The sequence below is a fragment of the Nomascus leucogenys genome, chromosome 13 (assembly GCF_006542625.1).
Source record: "Nomascus leucogenys isolate Asia chromosome 13, Asia_NLE_v1, whole genome shotgun sequence".
In the NCBI taxonomy this organism is placed as follows: Eukaryota; Metazoa; Chordata; class Mammalia; order Primates; family Hylobatidae; genus Nomascus; species Nomascus leucogenys.
The window spans coordinates 29,118,652-29,139,441 of record NC_044393.1 but is presented as its reverse complement, the minus strand read 5'-3'; the positions used below and the strand labels follow the sequence as shown (position 1 = coordinate 29,139,441).

The window sequence follows — 20,790 nt, the reverse complement described above, 5'->3', positions numbered from 1 at the left end:
TAAAATTCAAACTTCTTACTATTGCCTACAAGGCTCTACGTGATTTGGCTGCTGCCTACCTCTCATTCTTACCTAACTTCTTGCTCACTGAAATCTAGCCATATTGTCTTTCTTTCTTTCTTTCTTTCTTTGAAAAGGTCTCAGTGCCTTTCCACTTGATGCTCCCTTTCCCCAGAATACTCTTCCCAAGAATTAGTATGATTGCCTACCTCTCATTATTCAGGTCTTGGCTCAAATATCACCTCTCCAGACAGAGGCCTTCCAGGACCATCTTATTTAAAGTAGTTCTTCCCTAATATTTATCAATATTTAAAATGCACACATTGGCCAGGCATGGTGGCTCACGCCTGTAGTCCCAGTACTTTGGGAGGCCAGGGCGGGTAGATCACCTGACGTCAGGAGTTCAAGACCAACCTGACCAACATGGTGAAACCCCATCTCTACTAAAAATGCAAAAATTAGCCAGGCATGGTGGCGCACGCCTGTAATCCCAGCTATTCAGGAGGCTGAGGCAGAAGAATTGCCTGAACCCAGGAGGCAGAGGTTGCAGTGAGCCAAGATCGCGCCATTTTATTCCAGCCTGGGCAACAAGAGCAAAACTCCGTCTTGGAAAAAAAAAAAAAAAAAAAGCACACATCTCTTGACCCAACAGTTCCACTTCTAGTAATTCATCCTAGAGATATACTTGCAAGTGAGTAAAGCGACATAAAAATAAAAATATTCATTGAAGCATTTATTTGTTAAATAAATTACAGTACATACAAATAGTGGAATATTTTGCAGCTGAGAAAGATAATGAAATAGCTCTTTAAGCTTGGTGCCATGGCTCACACCTGTAATCCCAGCACTTTGGAAGGAAGGCTGAGGCAGGAGGATCAGAGGATCACTTGAGGCCAGGAGTTCCAGACCAGCCTGAGCAACATAGTGGGATCCTGTCTTTGCAAAAAAAAAAAAAAAAAAAAGGAAAGAAAAGAAAAGAAAAAGTAGCCAGGCATGGTGGCTCTGGCCTGTAGTCCCAACTACTCAAGAGGCGGAGGTGGGAGGATCACTTGAGTCTGGGAAGTTGAGGCTGCAGTGAGCTGTGATGGTGCCACTGCACCCCAGCCTGAGTGACAGAGTGAGACCCTGTCTCAAAAACAACAACAACAACAAATAAAAAAGAGAAATAGTTCTTTAAGTCTTGGTGAAGAATGATATCAAGGTATATTGTTAAATTTGAAAAATCAAGATGATCAACTTCTACACATAAGATTTGTACATTTTATTGAATGCATATAATAATTAACAAAACAAGATACAGAATAGGGTGTATTGTATGCCATCATTTGTATAGAAAAAATGAGAATATGTAAACAAATGCATGTAGTATATATGCTTGTCTGACAGACCTGTCCTTTAAGTAGAGCAGTTCTTCCTACCCCTGTTACCCTGTGCTTGACTGGGGACTATGAGGTATTTATCTCTTTTCTGAACAACATTAAAATCCTTTTTTTTTTTTTTTTTTGAGACAAAGTCTTACTCTGTTGCCCAGGCTGGAGTGCAGTGACGTGATCGCCGCTCGCTGTAGCCTTCACCTTCTGGCTTCAAATGATCCTCCTGCCTTAGCCTTCCAAGTAGCTGGGACTACAGGTGTGCACCACCATGCCTGGCTAATTTTTGTATTTTTAGTAGAGATGGGGTTTTGCCATGTTGGCTAGGCTGGTCTCAAACTCCTGACCCCAGGTGATCTGCCTGCCTTGGCCTCCCAAAGTGCTGGGAATACAGGTGTGAGCCTCTCTGCCTGGCCAAATTTTTATTTTTTCTTTTTTTTGAAACAGAGTTTCACTCTTGTCGCCCAGGCTGGAGTGTGATGGCATGATCTCAGCTTGCTGCAACCTCCATCTCCCAGATTCAGACGATTCTCCTGCCTCAGCCTCCTGTAAAATCCAGTTTTTTAACATTCAATTTTCAAATTTCTGTCTTCAGTGATATCTCAAGGGTCTTATTAAAGATCATAATGATACAGACTTCTTGCAAAGTAATTATTTTGGTCATTCCACACTAGTTGAATTACCCTAGCCCTGTGTCCTACTAAGAGTGGTCCTGTCTGAATATTGATTGTTTGTGGAAAGTTACACAGAATATTGGTAACAGTGTTTTGCCCTGGGCATGGTGGCTCACGCCTGTAATCCCAGCACTTTGAGAGGCTGAAGCAGGCTTGCTTGAGGCCAGGAGTTTGGAGACCACCCTGGACAATATATCGAGACTCTGCCTCTACAAAAAATTTTAAAATAAAAGAATTAGCCAGGTGTGGTAGCATGTGCCTGTAGTCCCAGCTACTCAGGAGGCTGAAGTAAGAGGATTGCTTGAGCCCAGGAGTTGGAGGCTGCAGTGAACTATGATTGTGCCGCTGCACTCCAGCCTATGCAATAGAGTGAGACTCTGTCTCTAAAAAACAAATCACAAAACCCAAACTGTGGTTTGCCAGTAGGCAGGGTGATTGGGAGATAAGAGTGGGGAGAACACTTCTTATTATGTATCTTTTTATGTAGTCCCACTTGTATGTATTACTTATTCAAAAAAATCATAAAATTGGAAAAAAAACACTAAGGGAAACATTTATTTATTTATTTTTTGAGACAGGGACTCACTCTGTTGTCCAGGCTGGAGTTCAATGACACGATTACAGCTCACTGCAACCTTGACCTCCAGGGCACAAGCGATCTTCCTGCCTCAGCCTGCTGAGTAGCTGAGACTACCGGTGTGCACCACCATGCTCAGCTAATTGAAAACAATTTTTTTTTTTTTTTTTAGCAATGAGGTTTTGCTGTGTTGCTCAGATTGGTCTTGAACTCCTGGTCTTAGGTGATCCTCCTGCCTTGGCCTCCCAAAATGTTGGGATTACAGGCGTGAGCCAAGAGATTTTCCCATCTCATCTTTCTGAGTGGCTGGGACTACAGGCACATGACACCACACTCAGCTAAATTTTTTGTTTTTTTGAGACAGAGTTTCATTCTTGTTGCCCAGGCTGGAGTGCAGTGGCACAATCTCGGCTCACTGCAACTTCCGCCACCCGGGTTCAAGTGATTCTCCTGCCTCAGCCTCCCGAGTAGCTGGCATTACAAGCATGCACCATCACACCCAGCTGATTTTGGTATTTTTAGTAGAGACAGGTTTCTCCATGTTGGTCAGTCTGGTCTTGAACTCCTGACCTCAGGTGATCCACCCGCCTCGGCCTCCCAAAGTGCTGGGATTACAGGTATGAGCCACCGCGCCTGGCCGGATCCAGCTCAATGTTTTTGGAGATGTGGTCTTGCTATGTTGCCAGGCTGGTCTTGAACTCTTGGCATCAATAGATGGGCCCACTTTGGCCTCCTAAAGTGTTAGAATTACAGGTGTGAGCCACCGTGCCTGACCCAAGATAGTATATTTTTTTAAAGTATTTCTCCCTAGTCACTCATTTTTTTTTTTTTTTTAATTTTTTTTTTTTTGAGACGGAGTCTTGCTCTGTCGCCCAGGCTGGAGTGCAGTGGCGCAATCTTGGTTCACTGCAAGCTCCGCCTCCCGGGTTCACGCCATTCTCCTGCCTCAGCCTCTCTGAGTAGCTGGGACTACAGGCGCCCGCCACTACGCCTGGCTAATTTTTTTGTATTTTTAGTAGAGACGGGGTTTCACCGTGGTCTGGATCTCCTGACCTCGTGATCCGCCCGCCTCGGCCTCCCAAAGTGCTGGGATTACAAGCGTGAGCCACCGCGCCCGGCCTCATTTTTATATCATTCTGCTCTATTTCCTTTATAATGCTTATCATAATCTGAAATTATCCTGGTTATATTTGTTATTTGTTTATTACCCACACTATCATTGGAATATAAGCTCCATGATTTCAGGTATCTTACTTATGTTGTTCATTGGTGCCTTATTTCTTCTTTTGTTGTTTGTTTTAGACGGAGTCTTACTCTGTCGCCCAGGCTGGAGTGCAGTGGCGCGATCTTGGCTCACCACAACCTCCACCTCCCTTCAAGCTATTCTCCTGCCTCAGCCTTCCAAGTAGCTGGGATTACAGGCGTGTGCCACCACATCCAGCTAATTTTTGTATTTTTAGTAGAGGCATGGTTTCACCACATTGGCCAGGCTGGTCTCAAACTCCTGATTTCAGGTCATCCACCTGCCTCGGTCTCCTAGTGTGTTGGGATTACAGGAAAGAGCCACCACGCCCCGCCCATTGGTGCCTTATTTCTATACATGTAGATAGCACATAGTAGTTGTTGAATAAGCAAATGAATGCATGAAGGAATGACTGAAGTAAACCAGGCTAAAGCCTAGGAAGGAGTGGGAGGCAAGGCTGAGGAGGTAGACAGAAATCACCTGATACAGGATGGTGATTCTCAAACTTAATTTATTTATTCAAGACGGAATCTCACTCTGTCATCCAGACTGGAGTGCAGTGGTGTGATCTCAGCTCACTGCAACCTCCGCCTCCTGGGTTCAAGGGATTCTCGTGCCTCAGCCTCCCCAGTAGCTGGGATTACAGGCACACACCACCACACCCAGCTAATTTTTGTATTTTTAGTAGAGACGCGGTTTCACCATGTTGGCCAGGCTGGTCTCAAACTCCTGACCTTTGATCTGTCCACCTTGGCCTTCCAAAGTGCTGGGATTACAGGCATGAGCCAGTGTGCCCGGCCAAGTCTCAAACTTTAAGTGTGCGTCAGAATCCCCTACTAATTCCTTGTACCATCTTGTAATAAAGAAGCAGATCCTTGGACCCTGTGATTCTAATTCAGTATGTCTGAGCTGGGGCCCAGGAATCTACAAATCCTCTAGATGATTTAGGCACAAGTTATCTGGAGACCCTACTCTGAATAATGCAGTCTTGGTGCCTCATCAGAAGGAATCACATCTGTGATATCACTTCTCCTTAATACATTACTAGGATGGAAGAGAAGGGGCCATCACTCCATTTTATCAAGGATCAGAGATGGACAGTGCATTTTCTAATGACATACAACATGTGTATAAAGAATCTTGAATGGCCAAAGTATCTGACCAGTCAGCTCAAGATTGGTGATGGCAAGATTGATGGTGGGCAGATAGCTCACCCTCATAGAACAGTTCCAGGCCTTAGCGTCACTGAATGGATTTTATGACTATGCCTGTTTCTTGTTTGGGGAAGAAGTTATACCCCTAATCACTGATTCTTTCTGGTATGTCTCAGGGAGGGCAATGAGCCAGGGGAGACCACTCAAATCACATACCATCAGCTTCTGATCCAAGTGTGTCAGTTCAGCAATGTTCTCCGAAAACAGGGTGAGTGTGGGGGTGTGGGAAAGGACTGGAGGCCTGGCCTTGGGGTATCTGAGACTTATGGGGAGAGGGCAAGGGATGGAAAGAATTTGGTAACAGGGGAAGAGAACAGGTCAGCTGGGAGGGAGGCCAGCTGGATGGGAGGGAGCAAGTAGCAGCAAGAAGGGTTCATGGTTCATATTCTGTGCTTTTACCTGCAGGCATTCAGAAGGGGGACCGAGTGGCCATCTACATGCCTATGATCCCAGAGCTTGTGGTGGCCATGCTGGCATGTGCCCGCATTGGGGCTTTGCACTCCATTGTGGTAGGAGTTTGGGCTGGTGAAAAGGGGCAGGCGTGGGGGGTGGGGCTCTGGAGAAGTAGGTTGGGCCTAGATGACGGAGGGTCTTAAATAACAAACTAAGGAGCTTAGAAGGTTTGTGCCATAGGTCCATATCAGTTATTCAGTTTCTTCTAGGACCCTGGCTTAGAGATCCTGAAAGTTTCATGAGCAACCCCTTTCCTTATTCACTCAATCCCTGGGGCTTTCTTCTCTCCCTCAGACTTTCTTCCCTTCCCTAGTTTGCAGGCTTCTCTTCAGAGTCTCTATGTGAACGGATCTTGGATTCCAGCTGCAGTCTTCTCATCACTACAGGTGACTAATTCTCTCACCTCTTCTCCAGAACCCCCCATACCTCAAGCCTTGGTCTCCAATCAGCTCATTGGTATTTGGGGATACTCAGCATAGAGGGTAGAGACTGCCTGCTTTTCCTCTCCTGGTCCCACCTCAGCTGACCCTCTGTCAGCTCGAATCAGCTGGAAGAGCCAGAGTTAAGAGGCCCACTCAGGAAGGGCCCTGTGGACATTGTGCCCACTAGGCAACATGGTGCTTACTAAGGCCTGGAATGTCTGTTGCTCCCCAAAGATGCCTTCTACAGGGGGGAAAAGCTTGTGAACCTGAAGGAGCTGGCTGACGAGGCCCTGCAGAAGTGTCAGGAGAAGTAAGTGTGTTTGGCTACTGTCTGAGTTGACTGAGCCTTTCCCCAGTGCCAGGTTCCCTTTGTCCCCTCTACCCTAAATGGACATGGGCAGGTCTTGCCAAGTTCCCTTTGAGCCAACAAGGCTACCACTTTAGGCTTTTCTCTTCTCCAGGGGTTTCCCAGTAAGATGCTGCATTGTGGTCAAGCACCTGGGGCGGGCAGAGCTGGGCATGGGTGACTCCCCCAGCCAGTCCCCCCCAATTAAGAGGTCATGCCCGGATGTGCAGGTGAGTCTGGCACTGCTATGCCTTTCTCCAGGCTCAAATTCCTTCACTTTTCCTGCCTAGAAAATTCCTGATGTCCTTCTTTGCCTGCTCATCAGTATACTGAGGATCCAGGAGCAATTCTAGGAATGCCTCCTCTAGCAGGGCTAGGTGGGAGCTGGAAGACTTTGACCTTAACTGTGGGTAGAAAGACCCTTGGACCTTGAGAACATAGCACAAGCGATTGTAAGGGAGACTCCTATGCTGGTTGGGGTATCCTTGTGGGCACGGGGGATCCTCAGGGCCTAGGCTTGTGTTAGAAATGTCTAACTTGAGTGACAATATATAGTCATTTCCATTACTGGGCTGTGATGTGGGGTGGGCTACCTTTGTGACCTAAGGGATGCCCACCTTGGAAGGACCAGACTCCAGCCCTCACAATATGGCCTTTGTTAGCTTTGGACTCCCAGGCTTCTAGTGGGAATGGTAGAAATGCCCAGTGATGGCCTCCAGGCTGAGGAGCATGAGGGATCAAAGTTCTAGGGTTGAATAAGAGTCTGTGACTTGAGGCTCCCTGAGGGGTCTTGGGGCTAGAGAGGCTTTAGTCTAGTTTAGGGAAGTTGGAAAGCCCAATCAGTGTTAGGGGTTTTACATATATAGGGGCTGGAATCAGGATCAGGAAAATGGAAGCTGGGAGGACCAGTGAGAAGGGAGTATGGGGTTTACGACACACTGACCCTTTCCTCCCACTCCCTGTGTACTTGGACCCTCCTCACTACCCTTTTCATCCTGGGCTCTTAACAGGGTAAGCTGAAAGAGAAATCCAAGCGTGTTCAGCCCCAGGTATCCATTTCTGCACTGCCGTGGGCACCGCTTCCCTGTGTGCTTGTCTGTGTGCTCATCTGCCCTTTGCCTGTTTGCCCCATTGAGGTGGCTGCCAGACCTAACCCCCTTCCCCTTGTCCCTGGCAACTTGCCATCTAAGCCACTGAAGGGTGGTGAAATTAAATGTCTGTTACTGCCTCTGTGAATTGGTATAGAGTATGGATCTTAGAGAGGTAACAGCAGAACCCATTTTATCCTGCTACTCAGGACCTTTGTGGAAGAGGGGACAAGGTAACCTGTCAGAAAACATTTACTGTGCAGGTAGCTGGAGCAGAGCCGAAAGACAGGAGGAGGAGTAGGTGGAGGAGGTTCAGACCCTGACTTTGGGAATTCACTGTCAAGGTGGGGAGTTAGACATGTATTATTAATACAAAGGAAAATCTAAGTTTTATACAGGACAGCAGAGGAGATTCCTAAATACATTTATATAGTACTTTGGGATTTATAAACTGCATATAACTTTGTAATATGATTAAGTGCTAAACTGAACAAAAGTCACATTGTAGGTGGTTCTAAGAAGGGAGGTCCATAAGGGGGTGCTCAAAGCAGATTAGTGTCGAGGAGAGAGTGGGCCTGAAGTCCAGAGACCAATTTTTAGCTGTATGACCTTGAGTAAGTCAATTCTCCCCTCTGGGATTCAGTTTCCTTATTAGTAATGGAGAGATGATAACACATGCTATAAAAGGAAACAGCTTCCCTTCCTAAAACAACACATAAAGCTCACTATTCCTCTGGGTTTTACCATCTTCACAGGGTGTCTTACTCTAAATCTGCTATGATTAACCTCTTAGGCCAATGGTAGATATAAGCCCCTTTTCTCTATTCTCATTAGCATGGTGGAGACAGATCTGATTCCTAGGGGATACTGCTTTCCTTTTAAAACTCAGGCAGGACCTACACCCTTTCTTTTGAAAGAGGTGACAAACTTAGTGGCTTAAATTGTAATCTCTGGAGCCAGATTACTTGGGTTCAAATCCTGGCTTTGCCATCTGTTACTGTGTAAAATTGAACAAATTACTTAAGCTCTCTCGCTTGTTTCTCCATCTGTAAGATAAGGATAATAATTATACCTATGTTATCGGGTTTTGTCAATATATGTAAGGTGTTTGGCACATAGTAACTACTCAATAAATGTTAGCTGTTCTTTCCTTCCCCTTAATGCAACAGACAGATTGGCATTTCTAAAAGAGAGACCAGAAAAGAAATAACAAACTCTTGTAATTCTTAATACCAGAGACCTTCAGGCCAAAGGCTACTGGATTTTTGTTTCTTGGAGGTGAAAACAACCAGTTTCCAAAATACCAAAGAGCATAAAAATAGGCTTAAAAAGTCCAGGTTGTTGGTCTGAGAATTGCAGTCAAAGCTGCAAAAATCTTTCTGACAATGGGCCCCATATTTAAAAATTAAAAAATAATTTTCAAAAGAGCTGCAAAAATCCTGGCAGGGCTCCAAACCCCTTTATCCTTAAACAATCTTCCAGGGAGAGCCTGGCAGGGTTTCCAGGGACCCTCCTCAACCATGTTGTCTATGAGCTCCCTCATATTCCTCTCCCGTACATGGCAGCTGCCCTCCTTGAGACTATCCTGGTCCAAGGACAAAGGCCAACTCCTCAATTCTTTTTATTTATTTATTTATTTTATTTTTATTTTTTTTTGAGACGGAGTCTCACTCTGTCGCCTAGGCTGGAGTGCAGTGGCGTGATCTCGGCTCACTGCAAGCTCCGCCTCCCGGGTTTACACCATTCTCCTGCCTCAGCCTCTCCGAGTAGCTGGGACTACAGGCGCCCGCCACCACGCCCGGCTAATTTTTTGTATTTTTAGTAGAGACAGGGTTTCACCGTGGTCTTGATCTCCTGACCTCGTGATCCGCCCGCCTCGGCCTCCCAAAGTGCTGGGATTACAAGCGTGAGCCACCGCGCCTGGCCCTCAATTCTTATTTTAGAAAATCCAGACCTTTTCCTTGTTCAGAGCCTGGGGCCTCATAGGCACACACCTCATTCACAATCAAAGTTTGCTCTGCTAATTGAGTTCACTGTGCTTCCTGGTGCTAGTTATCAGTTCCACACCTGGAGTACTCTAACCCCTCCACCTCTGTATACACACCCACCCACAAAAGAAATAATATTATAAGATTGTAAGAGTGCCCTCAATGCAGAGCCACAGTTGTAACTATGCCTTGTCCTTACATGTACTTAGTTCCTGTTCTGTGACAGTTCACAGTGCTGTAGACCAGCACCATTTGTCCAAAGCAGTATTGATACTTCTGGTTGAATACCTTAGTGCCCCCATCTCAAGTGATCATTTGGCAGGAAAATAAGTACCCATGTGACAATGTATGTGTAGATGCATATGGATAGACAAAATCAGGCGTGTTCTTATGTTTTCTAACTGTGAGCAGCTTTCTCTCTCTTCCTTTTTCTAGGCTTGTCGTTTTTATGATGTTCATAATCCAGAAATTTCAAATTCTCTCCCATAAGGGGCAGGTGATACAGAAAGAAGGGAGTGGTTAGAGAGTCATTTTCTAATTTATCAAGCTATATATCTAACACTCCAGAAGTTTTTTTAACCAAATATGCACACAACAAATTAGCATATATCCTTATAATGGGAGAATGGCGTTTATCTTACACTATCATGTCTACCTGCCAGCCAGGACCATTGAACATACAAGAATCTAATGAATATGAAAGGACTTTGTGACAGCTAAAGCAAACCCCAAACACTCCCCATTGTCACACTCTTAAGTTGTTGTGTTTTGTTTTTGTTTTTGTTTTTGTTTTGAGACGGAGTCTCACTGTGTCTCTCAGGCTGGAGTACAGTGGTACGATCTCGGCTTACTGCAACTTCTGCCTCCTGGTTTCAAGCAATTCTCCTGCCTCACCCTCCCAAGTAGCTGAGATTACAGGTGCCTACCACCACGCCTGGCTACTTTTTATATTTTTAGTAGAGACGAGGTTTCACCATGTTGGCCAGGCTGGTCTTGAACTCTTCACCTCAGGTGATCTGCCCACTTTGGCTTCCCAAAGTGCTGGGATTACAGGTGTGAGCCACTATGCCCAGCCCCACACTCTTAAGTTTAACTCCCAGTAGTCACTGAACTAACCTCTATCTCTCCTGACATTCATCAGTCTTCCTCATCCCACCCCAACCTCTACCCTTGGGGCAATCCAAGGCTTGATGCTTACTAGATAATACTTTTCTCTTTTGGTGTTTACCACATCCTGTGAGCCCGTTAAGGCAAGAATGACTGTCCTCATTTTTAAAAGGAGAGACTTAAGGTAAAGTGACTTGCCCAAGGTCATATAGCTAGGAAGTGGCAGAACTGGTATTGAAGTACACTGAAGATTTTGGACAAATTCAAGGGATCTAACTTCATTCAGCAGATGGTAGACTCAAAATTGGTGTTCAAAGAGGTGATATAGACAGAAAAGTAAAACAGTTTCAAAGGAGAATTTAGAGAAGTTTCAGGATGACAGATCCAGAAGTAATTATCAAAGGCATAGGGGGACATCCTTCTGCTGGGAGAAGTCCACTTTGGTCCTTCTTCACCAACTTGAAGCAAAGCTTCCTGCTGAATGGAACCTGTCCCCTCAAGCAAAAGTCTCTATGGGAAACCCTGTTGGTACCAGTGGTGTAAAGGCAGGAGCAGAGCTAGGGTAGGAAACCCACAGATGTGGATTGGGTCTGGACATGCAGGCAAAAGTGCTTGGACCAAGATCTGTTGACTTATTTTACTACTAACAGGGTCAGGTGCCCACCTCACCTGTAAGCTCTGACTAATTTTGCATTTTTGAATTGTGTGGTGTCCGCATCCCTGCTAATGAGCCTAGTCCCATAAGTACATATGTATGTATGTAGACCTGTGTGTGCATAGTCATTCATCCAATAAAAATTGACTGAGTGCCAGGCACTTTGCTAGGTGTTGGGAGATATGGCAGGGGTCGGGAGGAAAGACGTTTCACCTCCTTCATAGATGTCACTATCTAGATGGGGAGACAGTAATCAAGTAGACAACTAAATAAAATAACAGGAAATATGTACTGTGTGGGAAAGAAACATGGTGTTGCGATCAATAACAATAGCAGGGTTGGGGGTGGGAATCTATCAGATACTGTTCAGGTAAAGACTTTCCAAGAAGGTGACATTTCAGCTGAGAATTGAAGGATGGGAAGGGACAAGCCAAGGGTTCCTCCTCAGCCTGAGGCCAGGTGAGAGGAGTTCTGGGGTAGAGATGGGGGTAGGATGGCAGGGTGGTTGGAGTACTCAGTAAGCTTGGGTTCTGCTCCTGTTCTTTCTGTTCCATTCCATCCTTGAAGGGCCTTCTCTCCCTTCCTGTACTCCTACCTGCCTGTCCCACCTCATTCCCTCCAGGGGCAAGGTACGGGTGTATCTTGTCCCCCTCTTGAGCTGTTCACAGTTCTTCCTTGCCCATCCCTGCAGATCTTATGGAACCAAGGGATTGACTTGTGGTGGCATGAGCTCATGCAAGAAGCAGGGGATGAGTGTGAGCCCGAGTGGTGTGATGCCGAGGACCCACTCTTCATCCTGTACACCAGTGGCTCCACAGGCAAACCCAAGGCAAGTGTGTGTGTGTGTGTGTGTGTGTATTATGTAGGGGTAAGAAGTAAGTTTCTGAGGAAATAAGTAATGAAATTATTTTTTTCTTATAACCCTGAGTTTTGGAAATGTAGCATTGTCTTTTCTAAATCAAATTAAGACATAAATCCTCAATCTGTAGGTGGTGAGGCCCAGGGTGAGACAATTCAGGTGGAGGGTTTCATACAGCTGACATGGATGTTCTTTCCCTATGCACCCATGGTTTGGTTGAAGGAGAGCTATTCTGTTAACTCAAGGCCAAGGGTGGGCACAGAGATCCCTCTCGGGCTTCTAAGACCGTAACTCTTAGAGTTCACTTCCTTCCACGTGGCACACTATTAACATGTAGTCGTCTGCCAGCACACACTGTGGGAGCCAGAAACACTTAAGAAAACTGTTTCTTCCATTGACTTGAAAGCTATGTCACTCTACCTTCTGCCCACCCCACCCCTAAATTATCTCCATATGCTTTGGAATATCCCTCAGTGAGTCTTTAGAAACACAATTTTGGCCTCTCCTTCATAGAGATGGGGGTAGGGATGGAATAAGCAAAGGAAATTATGTTTTTTTTCCCCACTCACTCTGATGGTGTGTAATTGAGTGTGTGGGCACTATACACAGAGGGACTATTATGAGTGTGCTATGAGTGCTTGTGTGTGAGTGATGTGGGTGGCTCTGAAATACCATCTGAGGGTGCTGGTATGAATGATGGATTGATAGACATATGTGTCATCAGGAGTGTGATAAAGGAGATGAGATGGGAGCATGGAGAAAAGGAAGTGGAAGAGAGATGGATGCTGTGAAAAGGGTGCTGGCAGGGCTGGAATCCCTGAGGAGGATCTTCCTCCAGCTCTGCCCAGCCTCCATTTGGTGGTCAGTAGGGGTGGGCATAAGGCCCTAACCTGTTCCCCATTCTTCCCACAGGGTGTGGTTCACACAGTTGGGGGCTACATGCTCTATGTAGCCACAACCTTCAAGTATGTGTTTGACTTCCACACGGAGGATGTGTTCTGGTGCACGGCAGACATTGGTTGGATCACTGGCCATTCCTACGTCACCTATGGGCCACTGGTCAATGGTGCCACCAGTGTTTTGGTGAGAAGGGAGCCACCTGGCCTAGCTGGGGGATGGACACGATTATCCTGGGTGACTACCTCCCAAGGCTGCTTGGTCTAGAGGGAGGGGGACTTATACAATCATCTGTTTTCTGGAGAAAGAGGAGTCCTGAGGGGGTCGCGTATCCTGACTAGGATGGTATCTTGGCTTTTCTGGTCAGAGAGTGAAGATATGGTTGGTCAGAAAGGGCAAAATACTGAACCTGAGGAAATGGTAGGGGGATGAATAGAAGGACTATTAGGAAAGACTGGGAATGACCAGCCTTCATGGGTCAGTTTGAGGGGATTCCCACATATCCGGACGTGAACCGCCTGTGGAGCATTGTGGACAAATACAAGGTGACCAAGTTCTACACAGCACCCACAGCCATCCGTCTGCTCATGAAGTTTGGAGATGAGCCTGTCACCAAGTGAGACCCCTTCCCAGTTGCTGCCCATGGGTATCCCTCAGAGCTGGGTGCTGGCCTTTGTACAGTCTCTTCTTTTCCATTGTGTCAACTCTCTGACCTGGAATAGAGGACAGGGCAAGAGAAAAGCCTGGGTATGTGTGTCTTCCAGTAATACTCAGAGCCTTCCTCTCTCCCATTCCCCTGCCCCAGGCATAGCCGGGCATCCTTGCAGGTGTTAGGCACAGTGGGTGAACCCATCAACCCTGAGGCCTGGCTATGGTACTACCAGGTGGTAGGTGCCCAGCGCTGCCCCATCGTGGACACCTTCTGGCAAACAGAGACAGTGAGTGAAGGGTTCAGAAGGCTGGGGCCCAGGGACAATGTGGGAAGATTGACTCAAATTTCTCATCTCTGACTTCCCCAGGGTGGCCACATGTTGACTCCCCTTCCTGGTGCCACACCCATGAAACCTGGTTCTGCTGTGAGTGATGCTCCCTTGGCTGGTCTTGGGCTAGGCAGGGATGGTGTCTTGGGGCATTTGGCCTAGCTAGATAGTGGAGAACTGGACTGGTGTGTGTGAAGAATTTGGGGTTCTGGGGCTCCCTGGGAGTTGGGTCAGAGTTGCCTCATTCCTCTTCTTGGGTTCTGTCTCCTGTTTGCTTCTAGACTTTCCCATTCTTTGGTGTAGCTCCTGCAATCCTGAATGAGTCCGGGGAAGAGTTGGAAGGTGAAGCTGAAGGTCATCTGGTGAGGCCCTGGCCCTTGGGAGTCTTTAAGGAGAGAGGGAAAGGGTCTGCCAAGGGTACTTTGCTTTAGAGTTAATAACCTAATCTCTCTTGGTAGCTGCTTAGGACTGAAGCTTTATGGTTGGAGGTTTGCTCACTGAGAGACCCTGGAGGGGACCCTCGATACTTTGCCTGCATCTCTTCCTTTTGGGCCATAAGTCTCCTAAGGGCATTTTAAGAGTTGCTGAGATTCCTGATGGTACCTTTCTGGGTCTGGAAGACTTAGTCCCATCTTCTTTTGACAAAGATTCTAGAGAAAGGAGGCTTTATAACATAGTGGAAAATCATGTAGGATCTGGAGTCACCCTGCCTGGGTTCAAATCCTAGCTCTGCCTCTTCTGTGACCTCAGATAAGTTACTTAACCCCTCTGAATCTAAATTTTCTAATTTGTAAAATAGGGATAAAATGGTGCCTCTGGCTGGGCACGGTGGCTCACACCTGTAATCCTAGCACTTTGGGAGGCTGAGGCGGGTGGATCACCTGAGGCCAGGAGTGCAAGACCAGCCTGGCCAACATGATGAAACCCTGTCTTTACTAAAAATACAAAAAGTAGCTGGGCATGGTGGTGGACACCTGTAATCCCAGCTACATGGGAGGCTGAGACAGGAGAATCACTTGAACCGGGGAGGTGGAGGTTGTATTGAGCCGAAATCGTGCCATTGCACTTCATCCTGGGCAACAAGAGCAAAATTCCGTCTCAAAAAAAAATAATGCCTTTGTCTCCTATGGTTGCTTGCTTGATTGAGTTAGATAATCCACATGAAGGGGTTAGCAGAGAAACTAACAATTAGTACTTGATAAACATTAGCTGTTGTGATTATTGTATTCATACTTGTAGGAGCCTCACCTGTCCCTTCAACCCCACCCCATTTCACTTTCCCAAGAGCAAGTTAGTAACAGGGGCAGGGCTTACATCCAGGCCTTCTGACTCAGCCTAGAATTCCATCCATTCCATCAATCTGCTGCCAAAGAATGTTACTGATTGGGCAATAATTATTTACTTGGTGTGTGGGCACCACTGTTTTTTAAATGACTGTTTTCATTTGTATCAAACTGGACCTGCTTTCCTCAAAGATTGCCCAAAAGGAGACACAAATTTACTAAACATTTATCAATAATAGAACACTGTGCTAGGCAATTTCCACATACTATTAATTTAATCCTCACAATAACTTTGGAAGACAGAAAGTATTTTCTCTGATTTACAGATGAGGATCCTGAAGCTCAGAGGGGTAAAGTTACTTCTCTGAGGTCACCTAGCTAGTAAGTGGTAGAGCTGGGATTCCAAGCCAGGATCATCTGTCTCCAAAGCCTGCACTTCATTCAGGACACTTTCCCCCACATTTAGAAAAGCTGTAATTATCTTCCAGTGAGACAGCATAGCAAATGTGATCACTGTCCCTTCCTCACTCCCCAGGTGTTCAAGCAGCCCTGGCCAGGGATCATGCGCACAGTCTATGGGAACCACGAACGCTTTGAGACAACCTACTTTAAGAAGTTTCCTGGATACTATGTTACAGGAGATGGTAAGCCTTAGCTATCCCCCTCTCGCACCTCCCACTAAGACATGTACCTTCCACTTCCATTTTCAGGAAGAGTTGGTGTGTTGCTATAAAATAATACCTGAGACTGGGTGATTTATAAAGAAAAGAGGTTTATTTTGGATCATCATTCTTCAGGCTGTACAGGAAGCATGGTGCTGGCATCTGCCTATGGTGAGGCCTCAGGTAGCTTCCAATCACGGCAGAAAGCGAAGGGAGAGCCAGGGTTTGACATGGCAAGAGAGGAAGCAAGGGAGAGAGGGAGGAGATGCCAGCCTCTTTTAAACAACCAGATCTTACATGAACTCATAGAGTGAGAACTCACTCATTACTGCAAGTACAGCACCAAGCCGTTCATGAGGGATCTGCCCCCTCGCCCTTGACCAAAACACCTCCCACCAGGCCCCACCTCTAACACGGGGGATCATATTTCAACATGAGATTTGGAAAGGACAAACATCCAAACTATATCAGTTGGTTAGGGGTAAAGAAAATCAGAGAAGAATGTGTCCTACATGTCAGTATCTGGTTTCTAGGCAGAGCTACAAAGACTCTAAGGGCAGGAATGAGTATAGCAGGAGGGGTCTCAGAATGGTGCCATCTGAACTTTGATGTATGAGGAAAGATGGACAATGTATGCTGCTGTGTTGAAAGAGATGGGGCATGTAGCAGTGCATGATTATTATGTCATGTTTGTCTTTATGTTTGGAGTCTGTGTTTGTCCATCTATCCATCTACCAATCCATTCATCCATAAGATCTGAGCACTGTGATCCTGTGCCCAGGCACTGATCATGAATAATGTAGTCAAAGTCTCCTCCCTCATGGGGATTCTAGTAAGGGGAGACAGACAAACCCAACAAACATAAATAAGCTTATCTTAGATAGAGATAAGTGCTATTAAGAAAAATAAACAGGGTAGTGTGATAATGAGTGCGTGCAGGGATGGCTACTGTACACGGGATCGTCGGAGAAGACTTCTCTGAAGTGACATTTGAGCAGAGACCTGAAGGGTGAGAAGGAAACAGACATGAGGAAATCTGGAGTAAGAGTGTTCTGTGCAGAGGCACACAGCTTGAGATGTCTGAGGAATGGACTGAAGCCTGTGTGGCTGGAGCATAGCAAGCAAAGGGAAGAATATTACATGACGTTGGAGACATACATAATACAGGGAGGGTCTTGTGGGCCATGGTGAGGAGTTTGAATTTTATTCAAAGTACAGTGGGAAACCTTTTATTTTTTTTTGTTGTTGTTGTTTGGTTTGTTTTTTTTGAGACAGAATCTCACTCTGTCACCCAGGCTGGAGTGAGGTGGCACGACCTCAGCTCACTGCAACCTCCGCCTCCCGGGTTCAAGCAATTCTCCTGCCTCAGCTTCTCGAGTAGCTGGGATTACAGGCGGGTACCACCACACCTGGCTAATTTTTGTATTTTTAGTAGAGATGGGGTTTCACCATGTTGGCCATGTTGGTCTTGAACTCCTGATCCACCCACCTTGGCCTCCCAAAGTGCTGGGATTACAGGCATGAGCCACCATGCCTGGCCACCTTTTGGGGTTTTAAGCATGGGAGTGCTAAGAATTGATTTACTTTTAGAAAATGACTTTGCCAGATTTATGGAGAATAGAGTTTAGGTGAGTATACTATTGCCATGGAACAAATTATCCCAAAAGTTGGCAGCTTAAAATAACAAATATTATCTCACACAGTTTCTGAGGATCAGGAGTCTGTGAACAGTTTAGCTGGGTAGTTCTCATTCTGGGTCTCTTGAGAGTTTCAGTCAAGCTGTTGGTAGGGGCTGTAGTCATCTGAAGGTTTGACTGAGCCTGGAGGACCTATGTTCATGCTCACTCGCATGGTTGTTAGCAGGAATCCTCAGTTCCTCACCTCACCATAGAACTACTCAAGACATGGCAGCTGGCTTACCCTACAGCAAATGATCTTTGCAATGCAACCAAGACAAGCTAGGTGTCTTCTACAACCTAATCTCAGAAGTGACATCCTATCACTTCTGCCAAATGCTGTTGATGACACAGACTAATCCTAGTACAATGAGAAAGAGGACTGCAGGGCTATGAATACTAAGAGGCAGAGGTCAGTGGTGCCCTCTTGGAGGCTAGCTACCATGGTGGGCAAGAGTGGAAGCAGGAAGACTTGTTAGAAGGCTATTGCAGAAGGTGTAACAGTTTGGTAATGTGGATCAGGTATCCTACTGTAGGGTTTTTATTTATTAGGTTTTGCATTTCTTCCCAGGCTGCCGGCGGGACCAGGATGGCTATTACTGGATCACTGGCAGGATTGATGACATGCTCAATGTATCTGGTGAGGGCCAGGGGCCACCTTCCCATCTTATTAACTCTGCTCCTCTGACAACACCCAGCCGAAGCCTTCCGCAAAAGCCCAGGAGTGTCCTTTGGCCAGACCATGTACTAAGTGTAGCATTCAGTTCTGGGCCCAGGTTTTAGAGGAGTAATGAACACTGGAATGTGCCTAGAGTAGGGGAACTTGGATGGTGGGGTGACTGAGAGCATGTCATCTGAGGAGTGAATGAAGGGCTTTCTCCGTTTGACCAGACCAGGACTGCCCCATGGGTACAGATGGAGCAGGGGCTGGGGCGGAGGCTGGGATCTCTCTCATGGCACTTCCTTTCCCTTGACCAGGACACCTGCTGAGTACAGCGGAGGTGGAGTCAGCACTTGTGGAACATGAGGCTGTTGCAGAGGCAGCTGTGGTGGGCCACCCTCATCCTGTGAAGGGTGAATGCCTCTACTGCTTTGTCACCTTGTGTGATGGCCACACCTTCAGCCCCAAGCTCACCGAGGAGCTCAAGAAGCAGAGTAAGGAGCCTCCCCGGGCAGGGACTATAGGGTCTGTCTTGGAGGCCCAGTTATCACTGCAAGTTGTTGGGGAGGGGCTAGAGCAAGCTGCACCCCAAACCACAGACAGATTCCAGGGGGCCCCATGGGCTGATTGCCCTCTTCCTGTTCAGTCTCCACTAGTCTCCCACTAGGATAATAATAATAGCCAACATTTCTAGAATACTTTGTGCCAGTGCTTTAAATGAATTACCCCACTTAATCCCTAGAGTCACCTCCATGAAACAGATCTTGTTACCTTCATGCTAAAGATGACGAAACTGAGACTCATAGAAGTTAAATCACTTGCCCAAGGCCACACTGCTAGAAAGGTGGCATTTAAACTCTAGCAGGCTCATTCTACAGCCTGAGTTCCATAAGATAAAATGAGAGAGTAAAGAGACAGTGTGTTGAGAGCGAGAGAAGCAGTGAACCAGTGAACCTGAGGCTGTCTCTGTGGGTAGGGACTTGAGGAGGAAACAGGTGGGGAACAAAGCCATCTCTACCTTGATTTTTGAAAAGTCTGGCTAAGGATGCTGAAGAAATGCTTGATGATTTGTTGGTTACAGTTAGAGAAAAGATTGGCCCCATTGCCACACCAGACTACATCCAGAATGCACCTGGCTTGCCTAAAACCCGCTCAGGTATGTTCAGAGGCCTCCATGGATTGGGATGGGCTGAGGCCTGGTGGTGGGGGGGTGTGCGTGGATGAAAGCCTTTGGCAGGGCTGGGGTGGGTCAGTGCTTTCACCAAGTAACTAGAGGTCTGTGGTTCCCCAGGGAAAATCATGAGGCGAGTGCTTCGGAAGATTGCTCAGAATGACCATGACCTGGGGGACACGTCTACTGTGGCTGACCCGTCTGTCATCAGTCACCTCTTCAGCCACCGCTGCCTGACCATCCAGTGAACATGATCCTGACCTTTACCTAGGATTCTCCCTGCTCCAAACTTTGCCCATCCTCTTTGCCCCCTCAGGAGTGCTGAGGGCCAGTGTTGACCCACACTACCCTCCCTTGACCAGCTGTCTGGGACCGGAAACCAGCTTTGTCTCCAGGTGGAGATGACATCCTGTGACTACCAGGCAGAAGGGACAGGGCCCAGGTCAGCCTCAGTCTGCTGTGCCCCCAGACTGCAGAGTTCTCAGAACCCAGAACAGGGACGAAAAGGCTACCTCTCCCACCCAAGTTAAGTGTTCAGAGGGGATGTGAGGGCCTCCACTGAAGCAGGGAGGCAGCTGTGTAATCCTATGTCAGCTCTCTTAGGAAGCACCAGTACTTATACTGGGCATGCACTTGCCCTTAAAAACAGTGATTTGTGAGTCCAGGAACAATTTACTATTTTTAAAATATTTTGCTGCTTCTGTTCTGGGTCTGAATTCCCTTTTGTGCCAGATGCCAGTACTGTCTGCCCATTGGCTCCAGGGGCTGTATGGGCAGATTCAGTCTCCAGAGGGTATTCAGATCATCTGCTTCTTTGAAGGAGTAAATGTTTTGTTCCTAGGGTCAGAGGAGCTTGTCTTCCTTGTCCTCTGTTCCCACCCTCCCCTGAACAGAACCCAGCCCATAAAAGACATTCTCAGATGAAACTCTGTTTTCTTGCCCCTGTCAGGCTCAAGCCCTGTGGTTGTAGGAATAAAGTCTGTGATCTCAAGATGTGGTGACTTGTTTTCTTAGGTATCTGTGCCCTGAGGCTGTATATTCATTAGCGGCTCTGATTTGTGTGGCAGATGGGAAGGGAGGGGTATTTCCTAGGACTACCCCCAATATCTTCCTTCTAGAACTTTTGCGTTGGGCAGAGCCAAGGAGGCTTCACTGACAGGGCCTTTGACAAGCCCCTGAGCTAAGCAGGAAAGTGATTGAAGCCAGTTCACAACTGTTATGTATGTCCCATCTTGGATGCCTTTCCTCCTGGGCTCCTGCCAGGGCCTCTCATTCCTCCCTGTGATCCAGTAAGAGCATTAGTGGGTCGCTAAGGATTGAAACTTCAGGGTTCCACCTGTAGAGTCTGGTCTAGGGGGACCCTGATTACAGACCAGTCACTTCCCTGCTCTAATACATCTAAAGTGGGCTAATGTAGATTACAGCTCCCCCCTCCCCTCTATGCACAAAGTAAGGAATCATCAC

At 46.8% G+C, this 20,790-nt stretch overlaps 1 protein-coding gene across 2 annotated transcripts in view; it reads left to right on the top strand.

Moving 5' to 3' along the window:
• ACSS2 (acyl-CoA synthetase short chain family member 2) overlaps positions 1-20,319 on the top strand; it is a 51,188-nt gene extending 30,869 nt beyond the window's left edge. Inside the window, exons 3-19 of one of the 2 annotated variants that reach the window (XM_003273560.3) lie at positions 5,195-5,286; positions 5,484-5,587; positions 5,845-5,917; positions 6,188-6,263; positions 6,415-6,529; positions 7,310-7,348; positions 11,829-11,966; positions 12,909-13,079; positions 13,376-13,509; positions 13,699-13,831; positions 13,913-13,969; positions 14,155-14,235; positions 15,692-15,800; positions 18,066-18,134; positions 18,473-18,649; positions 19,237-19,311; positions 19,447-20,319. In XM_003273560.3, the coding sequence (XP_003273608.1) occupies positions 5,195-5,286; positions 5,484-5,587; positions 5,845-5,917; positions 6,188-6,263; positions 6,415-6,529; positions 7,310-7,348; positions 11,829-11,966; positions 12,909-13,079; positions 13,376-13,509; positions 13,699-13,831; positions 13,913-13,969; positions 14,155-14,235; positions 15,692-15,800; positions 18,066-18,134; positions 18,473-18,649; positions 19,237-19,311; positions 19,447-19,574 (1,771 nt within the window). In that variant the 3' untranslated portion in view covers positions 19,575-20,319. The remainder of the gene's footprint in view (positions 1-5,194; positions 5,287-5,483; positions 5,588-5,844; positions 5,918-6,187; positions 6,264-6,414; positions 6,530-7,309; positions 7,349-11,828; positions 11,967-12,908; positions 13,080-13,375; positions 13,510-13,698; positions 13,832-13,912; positions 13,970-14,154; positions 14,236-15,691; positions 15,801-18,065; positions 18,135-18,472; positions 18,650-19,236; positions 19,312-19,446) is intronic. The other variant, XM_003273559.3, reaches the window with a different exon arrangement.
• Positions 20,320-20,790: the final 471 nt, after the last annotated feature.